At 44.1% G+C, this 15,102-nt stretch overlaps 1 protein-coding gene across 1 annotated transcript; it reads right to left on the minus strand.

The window, feature by feature from the left end:
- Window positions 1-239: 239 nt before the first annotated feature.
- LOC100922247 (interferon-induced transmembrane protein 3) lies at window positions 240-1,650 on the minus strand. The gene is made up of 2 exons (XM_012552917.3): window positions 1,170-1,650; window positions 240-1,043 (listed from the first exon to the last, which is right to left on the minus strand). Exons 1-2 carry the CDS (start codon window positions 1,407-1,409, stop codon window positions 897-899), a joined length of 387 nt encoding a protein of 128 aa, XP_012408371.3. The 5' UTR covers window positions 1,410-1,650; the 3' UTR covers window positions 240-896.
- Between the last annotated feature and the right edge of the window lie 13,452 nt (window positions 1,651-15,102).

The raw sequence follows: 15,102 nt of genomic DNA on the forward strand, positions 1-15,102 counted from the left end.
AGGAATGCACAGAGCCTAGAGCCCAAGCAGAAAGGGGCAATGAGCAAACAAACAAAAAAAGAATCTCACATTGTAGAATTTTGTGGTGAGTTTATATATATATATATATATATATATATATATATATCACATACACATGCTAATAGGGTGACAAAGAACACAAAACCAGAGCAAGAGGATTCCAAAATACCTGTGGACTAGAACTGTCCAACCTACAATAAAAGAGACAGAGGCAGAGCTCTGAGTCAATGGTACTTTATTAAAGGAGCCATGGTTCCCTCAGATCTTGCTCAGGATCTCAGCTGCCACCTTCTTCCAGGACCTTTTATTTAAAGGATTTGATACCCAAACATACAAAGGGGGCTTGGGGAAATACAGCATCTCTTGGTCTTGAGGACCAAAAGTGACATATCCCACCCCGATTCCAGAGGCAAGGGGGAAGTCATCCTGGGAGGCCACAGGCTTGGGAAGCTGCTCTCATGCTGGCCAGATAGAGGTCCCCTCTCAGATCCAGATCGTGGCCCCGTTGATAACCTGAGTGAGCATCTTAGTGACCACCAAGATGGGAACTGCTGCTGTCCCGGGGAACCACCACATTGTGCCATTGCATGGCAGGCTCTGTTGAGCTTGAGCATATTGGGACCATTTCCCTGACAAAGTGGAGTCACATTAGATCAAATGGATACTTTTGATCACATGGAATGAAAATGATTTTTGTCAAAGCACTCTAATTATCATTAGGCTGGAAATAAGACAAGGGGGGGATGGCTTTGCAGCAAGCCAAAGATCTCAGTTTCCCGACGTCCCTCATCTCTTTCCAGATGCTCCAAGCTGTTGAAATTAAAAGCTCATTTCTCCATCACCCAAAGCTCTCAGGACCGGAGCGATGATGACTTTCAGAGTGTGCTGAGGACACTAACGGTCACCACGGTGACGACGACCAGCAGAAGAAAGATGGTCAGAACGCAGATGTTGAGACACTTGGCTGTGGAAGCGTAGCTCTGGGCTGCATGCAGGTCACCCACTAACTTCCGGTCCCTGGCCTGGGGGGGAGGGGGAAGAGAGAGAGCCGGGGTTAGTGCCAGGGGGAGGGCAGAAGCTCACACAAGCACCCGCTGGAGACTCCCAAGCTGGCCCGCACCCCCAGAGGCTCCAGCGCCCCTACCCACCTTTACGGAAAAGACCAGGGCCATGAACCCCAGGCAGCAGAAGTTCATGTACAACGTGTTGAACACGGACCAGACAAAGAAATCTTTCAGGGGAGGCTCAGAGGAGTGGACGCTGATGATGGTGGAGGCTGGGTCCTGCCCCGGAGGCCTCAGTCCTGGCTCCTCCGAGAGAAGCTCATAGTTAGGGGGAGAAAAAGCTCGGTTGAATTGCCCCAAGGGGACTGCCTGGTTCGTGTTCATGGCGCCCGGACCTGAAGTACTGAAAACCTGGAACAGGACGGGGAGCCTAGAGCTCAAGGAGCCTGAAACACGGCCGGGAGCCGGGAGCCGGGAGCCGGGAGCCGGGCGCTCAGGGAGTCTGGAACACCGCGAGGAGTTTGGTACACAGCCGGGAGCCTGGAACACAGCGAGAGTCCGAGCGCAAAGAGCTTAATATATGGAGCCTGAAGCTGAGGTCGGGATTAGAGAATTTGGTAGGAGGAGCCCCAAGCGGGCTGCCCCTCCTCTCCTCCCCTCACTCCTTTCTGGTTACTGTGCGTCAGCTTTCTATTGCCTGTGATTCAAACTCTAGAAAAACAAGAAACCCTCCAGACTGGACCCCATAGGAGTCATGGGCAGCCCTCCGCGGCGGGCTAAGGCGGAGTCCAGGACCTCCCTCCCTCCCCTTCTGACCTAGGAGGAGGGGAGGCTCTGGCGACTCCCCTCTGTCCGAGCCCAGGCTGGGAAGGGAGCTTGACCTAGCATCCATTAGCCCACTGATCCTTCCTCAGCCTTCCACGGAACAGACTAAAGCCGGGCCAGGCGGAGCTGACAAGTGTGCCTCCGTCAGACAGCGTCTCAGATCGGATCACTTTGGGAGCTCGCAAGTTTCCAGGCTGCGCTGCCCCCGAAGTCCAGAACTAAGTCAGCGGCATTTATTAAGCCTTTTATGTGCCGGGTCCTGCCGCAGGATGGGGAAAACAAAAGGCCTGCCTTCGAGTGGCTTACCTTCCTATGGGGGAGACAACGAGCAAAGAAATATGTACAAACAAGCTGTAGACAGGAAAAATAGGAAGTGATGAACAGCTAAGGGGAGCCACGTCGGCTCCTAAGCAAGTGCAGACTTCTCTGAGGATGGATGACAATTGTTTGTAATTTGTTCCAAGGGCTCTGAAGGCACCTGATATCAAAGACACCAAAGCCATTTGCTGCATCCCGGGCCATGACCAGTCCCCTTGACTTTTGTCTGGCCCTTGCACCTGGATGACTCTGGAAGAGAGAATGAAGTCCCTGCAAGTGAAGAAGATGTCGGCCAATGATGTCACTGGTCCTCTTCAAAAATGAAGGACAGGGGCAGCTAGTTGTTGCAGTGAATAGAGCACCAGCCCTGAAGTCAGGAGGGCTTGAGTTCAAATCTGGTTTCAGACGCATAACTTCCTGGCTGTGTGAGGCTAGGCAAGTCACTTAACCCCAACTGCCTCAGCAAAAAAATAAATAAAGGACAAACAAACAACAGGTGGAGCAGTGGACAAAGCACAAGGACTACAGTCAGACTCATTTACCTGAGTTTCAATCTGGCTGTGTGATCTTGAACAAGTCACTTCACCCTGTTTGCCTCAGTTTCCTCATCTGTAAAATTAGCTGGATAATGGAATGGAAAACCCCTCCAGTATCTTTGTCAAGAAAACCTCAAGTGGGGAAGACTAAACAAAACAGAATTAAGAGAAGGCTTCCTGGGGAAGGTAGCAGTTTAGCTGGGACATGAAAAAAGCAGGGTAGCTTACTGGGTCAGAGTGGGAGGAGAGCACTCTAGGAATGGGGGATGGTCAGAGACAATGCTTAAAGCCAAGAGATAGCGGGTCTTGTTTAAGGAGCAGCCAAGAGGCTGGTGTTGTGGGATTCAAGAGGCCATATTGGGGAGGAAGATATAACAAGACTGGAAAGGTGGGGGAGCAGGGGATGAAGGCTTTGAAGACTAAACAGAGCTCCTTGAATTTTCTTCTGGAAAGGACAGGAGGAGTTTACTGAGTAGGCAGGCTTTAGGGAAACCTAGGCTTTAGGGAAATCACTTTGGTGACTAACTGGAAGATGGACTGCAGTGGGGAAGCTTGAGGCAGACAGACCCCCTAGCAGCTGCTGCAGTAATCCAGGAGTGAGGGTATGGGGGCCTGCATCAGAGAGCCAGCAAAGGTCAACTCAACAAACTTTGGCACCATATTGAATATGAGGGGTGAGAGAGTGAAAAGTACAGGATGACTCCTAGGTTGTGAGCCTGGAAGACTGAGAGCAGGGTGATACTCTCAGCAGCTCTGGGGAGGTTTGAAAGGGCAGTGGAGTTGTAGGGAGATCATGAGTTCAGTTTTGGATTTGTTGAGTTAACACACTATGTATGAGACACACAATCTCTATTGGAGATGTGAGAATGGAGGTCAACAGAGAGGTTAGAGCAGAACATATGAAATTTAGAATTTTCAGCTGAGATGACAAATCAGTGGGAGCTAATGGGTTCATCACATCAAGATGAATAGAAAGAGAAAAGAGGAAGAAGTGGTCCTAGTGGGACACCTACAGTTAGTGTGACCAGGATGAGGATCAGGAGGGAAAAAAAGACTGAGGAATAATCAGAAAGGGAGGAGGAGAATCAGGACTGAAAGCCTAGAGAGAAGAGTGTCCAGGAGGAGAGAGTAACTACAGCAACAAAGACTACAGAGAGGCCAAGGAAAAGGAGGTCTGAGAATGGGCCACTGAATTTGGTAACTGTGGAGAGAACGCTAGTGGAACAATGAGGATCTGCCCCTGGACAGGGGAGACAGACAGATGGACACAGGGACAGAGAGAGAGAAAGGGAGAGAGACAGGGAGAAAGAAAGACAGATGCAGAAAAGATTGGGAAAACACTCAATATTCCCAAAAAATCAGCAAAATGGCCCCAAATCACAAAAGCTCACCTTAGAGCCTCTGCACAGAGCCCACACCTAACAAAAAGCCGAAGCACAAAGGGGGGAATAAACAAACAAAAATTAGAATCTCGTGTTGTAGCTTAGCACATTCCAAGATCGCAGGTACATATCTTGCCCAACATTTGAGCTTAACGTTAACATTAAACGTTAACTAACAGTAATAATCTGCTTATTGTAACAGTCATAAATGACAGTAATTAGCAATAACAACCTGCTTAAAGCAATCATCATAAATTGCCTAGTTCATGATGCCTTGTTCCTATTACATGCATTGCTCACCGAGATATCTTAAATTTATCTTAAGTATATCTTTAATCACTGTCAGGGAGGATGGTGAGCCAATGCTTTGAACTTCCAGTAGCCCTTACAGAGAAAAGGTCTCAAGTAAGATCTGGACCTGACTCTTGTACATGGACTTATTCAGTACCGGCTCTCTGCATTGTAGGATTTTGTGATGCCCTTTTTTAAAATAAAAGAACTAGTAGAGTGACAAAGGACACAAAACCACAAGAAAAGATGAATTCTAAAATATCCATAAGCAAAAATTTAAGGGAAAACACATTTTGGGCACAAATTTAACCATAATTTGTGGAAGCCGTGAGGCAAGAGTTTCTTTTTTTTCTGTTTTATTTTCAAAATATATGCACAGATAATTTTCAACATTCACCATTGCAAACCTTGTGTTCCAAATTTTTCCCTCCCTTTTCCCCCCATCCCTTCCCCTAAATGGCAGGTAATCCAATATATGTTAAACATGTGCAATTCTTTTATACATATTTCCACAATTATCATGCTGGACAAGAAAAATCAGATCAGAAAGGGGAAAAAAATGAGAAAGAAAGCAAAATGTCAGCAAACAAAAACAAAAAGAGTGGGGGGGGGGAAAAACTATGTTATGATTCACACTAGTCCCCATGGTCCTCTCTCTAGGTGCAGATGGCTCTCTTCATCACAAGATCATTGGAACTGGTCTGAATTATCTCATTGTGGAAAAAAGCATCGGAATTGATCATCATATAATCTTGTTGTTGCTATGTACAATGTTCTCCTGGGTCTACTTACTTCCCTTAGCATCAGTTCCTGTAAGTCTCTCCAAGCCTTTCTGAAATTACCCTGGTGATCGTTTCTTATAGAATAATAATATTCCATAACATTCATGTATCATAACTTATTCAGCCATTGTCCAACTGATGGGCATTCATTCAGTTCCCAGTTTCTGAGGCAAGAGTTTCAAAAGGGGGCTTAAAATTATTTTTCCCTTCTAGCACTTTCATTTGATTTTTTAAATAATTGAAGCCCTTTTTTGAAACTTTTGCCTCAGAAACTTACAAAAAATATGAAATCTTACTCAAAAAATTTCTTGAAAATCAGAATTAAACAGATTAGCTTCTTACTGACATTGTGAGACAGTCAGTCAATCAGTCAATCAAAAACATTTGTTAAGCACCTATTAAGTGCCAAGCACTACACTAAGCCCTGGGGATACAAAGAAAGTGATAGTGTTGCTACTCTCGAGAAGCTCACAATCTAATGGGTCAAGACAATCCAGAGAGAAATATTGGTTTAAGTCCTGCAACCAGGGGATACCCTTTCTTAGGTGGAGTTAATATCTGCTGTACACTCTCTTATCTCCTTCAATCAGAAGGAAGAAAGGGAGCAAACTAAGGAGGTACGAGAAATTGAATAATGGAGACAATGGTGAAGTCCAGGAGAATGATCAGCTGAGAAAAGTTTAAAAAATAAATAAATAAAATGGAGGGAAAAAACCCACTATGTCCAGAAACTGAGAAAACCATGTATCTTATAGCAAGAACAATCGACTTGAAAAACAGATCAGGAAGAAAATCATTTGAAAGTCATGGTAGAGATGCTAGATATCATATTTCAAGAAATCATAAATTAAACTATTCAGAGATCTTAGAACTGAAACTTCATAGAAGTATCAGTCATTTTCTGAGAAATGTGTGTGTGAGAGAGAGAGAGAGAGAGAGAGAGAGAGAGAGAGAGAGAGAGAGAGAGAGAGAGAGAGAGAGGATAAAAAGGAAACTCCCAGAAATGTTGTAGCCAAAACTCAGAGCTTCCAGGTCAAAGAAAAACACAATACGGCAAGCATTCAAAAAGAAAGAATTCAAATGCTAAGAAGTCACAATCAGCTCTCACAAGATTTTTGCAACAACTACCATAATGAAATGAAAAATCTGGAGTATAATATCCTGGAAAGTAAAGGACATGGACTTATAGCCAAGGATAACTTACTCAGAAACACAGAGTAATCCTACGTGGTGGAAAATTAAGGATTTGCCAGCATAAATGATGAAAACAATGATTGAACTGCAAACAGTCAAGAGAAGCACAAAAAGATAAACATAAACAAAAAGATAAACATTATAGGACTGAATAAGTATAAAACTCTGTGTGTGTGTGTGTGTTTGTGTATGAGTGTGTGTATGTATGTGAATGTGTGTCTGTGTGTGTTACATGGTTTATTGAGACAGCTGGATGGCACAGTGGAGACAAGGCTAGATCTGGAGTCAGAAAGATTGGATTGCACATCCAGCCTCAGACACTTCCTAGCTGTATGTTTTGGGGTGAGTCACTTAACCACTGTTTGCCTCAGTTTCCTCAACTATACAAATTGGGATAATAAAAGTGCCTCCCAGATTGTTGCGAAGATCAGATGAGTTAATATCTGTAAATGTCTGTATATCTGTAATACAGTAATATCTGTAAATCACTTAGTGTATGTTGTAAGTACTGTATAAATGGTTGTTCCCTTCTCACATCTGATGTCCTTCCTGACAAAGAATGAATGTAGGAGGGGAGGGAACAACTCAGCAGATAGAACTGAGACAGACCTAGTACCCATCTTTCTTCCCTCTCTGAATGAGGAAAAGGAAAGATTTCTTTTGGCCAAGTGCTGGCCAGAATGAGTGATCAACCACTGGGATAACAATTCTTGCCAATCCGAGCCAGTCTTCGTTCTGAGTGGAGCCTGGATGTACGGGAAGGCTTGGGGCCCCAGCAGGGATCTGAGATGGAAGAAGCTGAGACCCCCAAGAGCAAAGCAAATGATGTTGTAGCATCTGGAAACATCTTTTGCTGGCAGGGAAGCCTGGTGGCTGATGAAGAATCAAGAATTTTAAATAAAAACCTTAAAGCCAACTTAGTCCCAGAGCCAAGCACCACTGCTTGGGGCTGTCTTCTTCCTTTCAGCTCCCTGCTACTGCCTCCCTTCTGACTAGCAGGGGGGAGGCTCAGCTTAGTCTCTGGGGAAGGCACTTGCCAATTCTGGGCATTGTGGAGGACACGGACTCTGGGAGGGTAGAAAGAGAAAGAGCGTTTCTGCCTTCAAGTCAGTCAGAAGCCCTCAGAAGATTGTGAAAGCCGAGTGCTGATTTTCTCCGTGTTTCCTTTTAGAAATCTAATCGCCCTACAAACATTAACCTAATCGTGGTTTCACATCTCTTCCTCTTTACATGTGACTTTACAAAATAACATCGACCCGTTTTGCAGAAAGGTCTGAGTTAACAGTTGGGAAATGGTATTTCACGTTTTTGTCACGTGAGAACTACGGTCTTATTTCCTGCCCTAAATTGTGGGCAACGGAACGGTTCAAGTATACACATGAGTGACATTCACTTGAGAAAAGGGAAGTAACACACTCACACGCAAGTGGGAGGAGTGGAGAAGGAGGACGAGGGACTGCAGAGCTGAATCCCTCAATAGGCAATAGAGCTCATCTTGTGTAAAAGGCGCTGGAAGCATGATAGAACACAAGGGCGGGTGTTCCACTACCCACAAATGTCCCCAGACTTGGTCAGCTACAAACATGACATTTGCCCATGTTTTTCTCTCCAGGTTTTTGAGCTACCATCAGATGTGGAACGCACATGGTCCCCATCAAACCTTTGGATAACTACAGGTGCCACAGCAGGACTTTGGACAGAAAGAAAAAGAAAGGAAGACTGCTTCATTCTGCACTCAAAGTCCATCAGTTTTCCGTCTTTAGGTGGGAGGCAATTTTCAACGTGGGTCCTTTGGAATTGTCTCGGATCATCTGATAAAAGGTAAATCTTTCCCAGCATGTCGTTGTATAAAATCGCTTTTTACCGTGGCCATTGTTCTGACTCTGGTCACTTCACTTTGCATCAGTTCATGGAAATTTTCCCATATCTTTCTGAAAACATCCTGCTCGCTATTTCTTCATTATTTCTTTCTTTATTTATTTAATAACTTTTTATTGACAGAACCCATGCCAGGGTAATTATTTTTTCTTTATGAAAATTTATTAAACTTTAAGCACAGTATGCATTCTAATGAACTATAGCCTAGGTCAGTTTAATTTCTTTTTTTTTCTTTTCTTTTTTTTTTTTTTAATAACTTTTTATTGACAGAATCCATGCCAGGGTAATTTTTTACAACATTATCCCTTGCACTCACTTCTGTTCCGATTTTTCCCCTCTCTCCCTCCACCCCCTCCCCCAGATGGCAAGCAGTCCTATACATGTTAAATAGGTTACAGTCTGCTTGCTATTTCTTACCATGCTCTTCTTCCATCACAATCTTCTGAAAACTGCCTGTTCATATCCTTTGATAATTTATCAACTGGAAAATGAGTTCTTTTTGTAAATTTGGCTCAGTTCTCTATATATTAGAGAAATGAGAAAGAAGGAAGACCTAAGGAGCAAACAGGTGCCAGAAGTCTGGAATCAGCCTCAGAGATTCACTAGGGGATGACCCTGGTGAAGTTCTTTCACCTTTGTCTGCCTGAGTTTTCTCATCTGTAGAATGGGGATAACACCTGCCACCCAGGGTCCTGGTAAGGGTCATGTGAGACATTCAGTTATTTCAGACTGTTGGTGACCCTATTTGGCAAAGATACTGGAAAGGTTTGCTGTTTCCTTCTCTGGCTTATTTTATAGACATGGAAACCGAGGCACACAGGGTGAAGTGTTCTGCCCAAGGTCACACGGCTAGGAAGTGTCCGAGGTCAGTTGTGAATATCATTTAAGCAATGTGTTTTTAAAGAGATAATTGAATCCAGGGACTGATTGTTAAGGGAAAAGGTTCCTATGCTATAATGTCAGAACCCTGAGACCTGAAAATTCCTGTGCTGGTTGTCGGGGGTTGAACCTGAATGATGCGACATCTAAAAAGGGAAGATCATGCTTAAACAAATAAGTAGGTGAGTTCTTAGCTTTGTCATTTGCCTTTCAACTTGGTATTTTCTGAAATGCAAACAAATTACACAGGAGTGAAGTACTTATTTGTTTAAGCTAATGAACGGCTGTTACTTCAGATTGTACACTTGTATCTTATTATAACTTAGATGTGCTTCAACTTCAGTTTATTAGATAACAGAGCGAGTATTATATTCAGATCTTCTACTGACCACCTGCCATGATTATAAAAAATTGTCACGCAAGAAAAAGAGGGACATAGGAAGATGGGGGAAAATGTTCCTCTAATTTGGTGGCAATGGCAGTTTAGGATTAGGGTTAGGGTCATTTCATGTGCTGTTACTATAATATAAATTTAGTAAAGAGTATTGTAATACAAGAGGGGATCTTGTTTCCTCAAAAACCATATTCTGCAATTACCAAAGACCTGGAGAAGTGCCTGCAGCCTTGGAGAAATAAATCGTGGGATGGGTCAAAGTGCCTGAGGTCACCCTTCTCAGTTCTTCAAATGAAAGGCTTGCTAAAACCAGTATGGCTGAGGGTTGATGCCACAGGGTGCTTTTTAATTCATGTGGTGATCACACCCCAAATCTCCAGCAGATGAAAGCTTTTGCCACCAAGTTAAGATGTGGCTTTAATACAGCTAAAAAAAACTCAAGTAGAATTAACTTTCCTAAAATAAGCTGATTTCAAATTTTTCCCATTCCAGCACTACAGAACCGAAGCAAACTTAGAGCTGTGTCCAAATCTCAAAAGTCTCAAACATCGTATCAGATAAAATAATAAATAAATGTCCTGAAACTATCAATATAGCCCTAATGAAATCAAATATACTTAACAAAATAGGAGCTTTCGGACAACTCTTTAACAACCGAGTTTCTAACCATATCTAGATTGCAAGTCTTTTTCCCTCCTAAGAGTAATGGCATTCATTACTAAGTTTCACAGTAGAAGCGTGCACTTATAGCAAAGGTGTATGGGGTGGACCAGCACTCCAGCTGAGGACTTGCTGAGTTCTTTTCAAGGCTGCTCCTCTAGCTCTGTCTACCTGCCACATAACTTTCACCTGTGAGTCCCAGAAGCTATGGTACCTGCATCGGCCAAAGGCCAGTAAATCAGCTCTGAAGAGAGGCTAAATAAACCAAAGTAAGGGTAACTGAAGGGCCTCAAGCCTGTCGGTGAGTTGGGGGAGGGGTGTCTAGCCCACGCACACGAAGACAGCTGCAGAGGCCCCTTAGATCTTGGTCAGACATCAGATCTGCCAGGGTCATCCACTGCATCCCAGCCATGACCTGCCGGGCATCTTGACTTGTGTCCTGCAACTGACTTTGAAGACTCAGGAAGAGAGAGAGGCTGGCAACTTTGTGCACATCTGTCCGACTGAAATCTAATTCACTTCCGAGCCATCACCCCATGATTGGTCCGCTTCAAAAATAAGAGACGAAAAACAAGATGAACAGCGTTAGGGAGCGCTACGAAGCTTTGCCAGTTTAGGCCCCAACTGCAATGACTGCGTGAACTCGGGTGGGTTGGGCCAGTATTAAGAGCCATTGTTGTTAAGTTTCTGATTCGGATCCTAGGTTGAGGATCGGTTGGGTCGGGCAGAGAGCTCTGTGCGATTGGGTCCGAGGCTGGCAGGGGCCGCGGAGACAACGCGCGCCGCGGCTGTTCTACACCGGCTACGCTAGAGACACCTGGCGAGCCCAGCAGCGCGCAGCGCCTGACGACGAGACGAGGGAGGCCCCGCGCGAAGGGCTCTCAGCCGGGACCCCCGACGCGCCCCGACCACATCAGAGCAGGCAGTTTAAGGCTTTGTAAGCACTGGGGTCTCCGCGGCGCCTCGGACCGAGCTTGGGGCCGGACCCTGAGGCCTCGAGCTGCCGGTGCTCCGAGAGCCGCGCGGGCCGCCTTCGGGAGCGCAATGACCTCAAGCTGCGCGCGGGGCCGGCTTTCACAGGCGCTTCTCAGAGCCCAACTGCCCCGAAAGGCGCATCTCGTTTGTGTCCTCGGGGATTCCTGGACGCCGTCTTTTAGCCCAAGAGTCACACGAAAAAGGCGGATACTTTTGCTAAGCACATTTCTAGCCGGATTAAGGGAAGCGCCGCCTCCATGCGAATTACAGAGAAACCGAGATCGCGCAATTACAGATTTCCCGTTGCAGCCCCGGCCAGGAGTCAATTTCTCATCCACAGTTGCAGAGCCCCAGCATCCGATCTCTTGGCGCCCTCTGGTGGCCATCTTGGGAAAAGCCACAGAAGTGACCCACTCCCAGCCCCAGCCCCTGCTCAGGAAACTCCAGGGTTCCCTGTTACTGTCCTCAAGGAGCTCCTTTCTCACTGCCAGGCTCTCTTCCATCCGCCCTGGCTTCTGACCATTTCTCCAGCAAAACTCTCCCTCTCTGGCTGCTCCAGGCCCGGGACACTCTCTCTCCTCATCTCAATCTGGTGGTCTCCTGGCTTAAATTCCTGCCTTCCTCAGGAAGCCTTTCCCAAGCCCGGTTCGTTTTAGGGCCTTTCCCCCATTACTTCCCGCCCCTAACTGTCTGCATGGGGGCGCCCTCGTGAAACAGGGCGCTCCTTGTCCTTTGCCTAGAGCCTGGCACATAGTAGGTCTTACTAAATTCTAGGTTACCTAATGGACCCCCTCCCAGTACGAGTTACCTTTAAGAGCCAACTCACAACCCAGGAGGAAATCCTATGACTTTTCTGGTGGGATTTTCCGAGAACCTGCTGTCTGGCGGCCCTCCCGCTCTGTCCTCCTTATTTATAGCCACCCTTCCTGTGGGTGCTGCTCAGCCGTTCTACTCCCCCCAGGTCCTTTCCAACACACATCCTTGTCCTTCAGGTGCTTTCTTCTGCTTCTTCCCCTGCCCGCCTCGGCTGCCAACCCTTCCAGCTGCCTCTTGGATTGAGTTGCTTCTCCTTTATGGGCTCCTTCCTTCCCAACTCACATCCCCACCCCTTAAAGAAAAGCAGCACTTTCTACACTAGCAAGCAAATGCTAACAAAGTTAACATCTTCCCATGAATTAGCAAATGATTAAATTAGCTACAGGCCAGAAATATTTTTTTTTATTTTTATTTTTTTTAATTTTTTTTATTTAATAGCCTTTTATTTACAGGATATATACATGGGTAACTTTACAGCATTAACAATTGCCAAACCTCTTGTTCCAATTTTTCACCTCTTACCCCTCCACCCCCTCCCCTAAATGGCAGGATGACCAGTAGATGTTAAATATATTAAAATATAACTTAGATACACAATAAGTATACATGACCAAAACATTATTTTGCTGTACAAAAAGAATCAGACTCTGAATTATTGTACAATTAGCTTGTGAAGGAAATCAAAGATGCAGGTGTGCATAAATATAGGGATTGGGAATTCAATGTAAGGGTTTTTAGTCATCTCCCAGAGTTCTTTTTCTGGGTATAGCTAGTTCAGTTCATTACTGCTCCATTAGAAATGATTTGGTTGATCTTGTTGCTGAGGATGGCCTGATCCATCAGGACTAGTCATCATCTAGTATTGTTGTTGAAGTATATAATGATCTCCTGGTCCTGCTCATTTCACTCAGCATCAGTTCGTGTAAGTCTCTCCAGGCCTTTCTGAAATCATCCTGTTGGTCATTTCTTACAGAACAGTAATATTCCATAATTTTCATATACCACAATTTATTCAGCCATTCTCCAACTGATGGACATCCATTCAGTTTCCAGTTTCTAGCCACTACAAAAAGGGCTGCCACAAACATTCGTGCACATACAGGTCCCTTTCCCTTCTTTATAATCTCTTTGGGATATAATCCCAGTAGTAACACTGTACAGGCCAGAAATATAATGGAATATTTTACTGTGCTCTAAGGGTGCCATAAATATAATGAACTCAAACTGGGGAATACTAATAAATATGTAACAACTGGGGAAGGGGGAGGGATTTTGCCTACCATATACTTGTAATGTATCAACACTTTCTTAATAGTCAATAGCCAATAGCACTTCCTATGTGCCTAGCTGCTAAGCCCTGGGATACAAACAGTTCCTGCCCTCAAAAAGGCTACAATCTAATAGTAGAAATATGTAACAAAGTAAATGGGAAGAATACCACAAATCTAAATGACCAGGCTTGGTCCTAAAGAAGAGTCAAGGGAAGTAATTAAAGAAATGCAACTTAGGTTGCCCTAGAACTCATCCTATTCCCTTTTTTTCTTTCCACCAGCTTCCCCAATATTACACATGCCTTCACCCCTCCCCCCAGAAGTGGGGACCACAGAGCCCAGTAGACCCCACCAGCCCCATTCTATGGTTATAAAAAAAATGGTGAAAGAAATGACTTAAAATAATATTTGGGGCATGAAACCTAATGCCTCCCAGGAAGAACTAAAAAAGGCAAAGAGGAAACTAACCTTGAAATACCATCTAGATAAGTATCTAAATGAAGGAGAAAAATTGAAATACTATCTTAAACTTACAAAGTGCTTTGTGATGAGAAGAAAAGAGACTAATGGGACACAGGTGGAAAACAAGCCATCAGACTGTAATTCCAGCTGTGGTTTTGGTTCTCCCATGTTTTTTAGAGAATAAAGAAAAACAGAGAAAATGAGGCCAAAAGGTTGCCCATCCACTGTAGATGAGTTTAAAAGAGTTCTCTTTAATGGTGCAACAAGAAAACTGACTTTGCAAAAGAATGTCATTTGTGAATGACTTTGTGTAGTTCGGATGTTCCAGGTGCTAGGATGCAAAAAAGAATTCTCAGGTAGGATCTGGAATGCTTCACTAATTCAACCAGTTAGGGTGGAATGCTAAGGGCAAGGGGAAAGAATCCACCTTAAAGATAGATGTAGAAGCTGTGACAGAAGTACATTCTATAAATATATATTTATGTGTGTATTATATACCACTATACATGATAATATACATATGAATATATATAATATACCTATATATATGACTCAGCTCTTCTCAGCAACACAATGATCCAAGTCAAAAACAAAGGATTCATGATGGAAAATTCAATCCATAACGAGATAAAGAACTGATGAATTTGGAATTCACATCAAAGCATATTTTTTTCATTCGCTTTATTTTTCCTTGTTGTTTTTTTTTTTTTCTTTTCATTTGTTTCTTCTTTCACAACTGTAGAGGTCGGAACTGTGGAGAAGTATACTTGAAACAAGGTGTTAACTCAGTGGAATTGATGAGATGATGATTCTCTAGTTCCCACATATACTTAATATGGTGATGTAACGGTTCTCTAAGTTCACACATAATCAGTATGCTGTAATGATATAATTACAATAAGGTATATAAGGGCCAACAAGGACTGGAAGAGAGACTATCCTCGTAATGGCTCTCCTGCCTCCTGCACTGTAGGGGAGACTGGTTCAGACTGGGAGACTGAAAGAAACAATAAAGACTTTGGACTTTATTCCTGACTATTCTCATGGTGATTATTCTGCTGACCAAGGTTGGTCCCAAGGCCCTCCAGAAAGCTAGTCCGGACATTACACACAATGGTCATTAATATGGAAATATGATTTACATGATAATACATGTATAAACTACATCAAATTATCTATCATGTTCAAAAAAAGGGGAAAGGAGAAAGGGAGAGAGAAACATTTGGAACTCAAAACCTTGTGAAAATAAATACTAAAATATTTTTTGACATGTAACTAGGGGGAAAATACTGTTTTTTTTAAAAAAGCCAGGGCAGCTAGATGGCATAGTGGATAGAGTACCAGTCAGGAGGACCTGAGTTCAAATTTGGCCTCAGATATTTAACACTTCCTAGCTGTGTGACCCTGGGCAAGT

The sequence above is a fragment of the Sarcophilus harrisii genome, chromosome 6 (assembly GCF_902635505.1).
Source record: "Sarcophilus harrisii chromosome 6, mSarHar1.11, whole genome shotgun sequence".
Classification (NCBI taxonomy): Eukaryota; Metazoa; Chordata; class Mammalia; order Dasyuromorphia; family Dasyuridae; genus Sarcophilus; species Sarcophilus harrisii.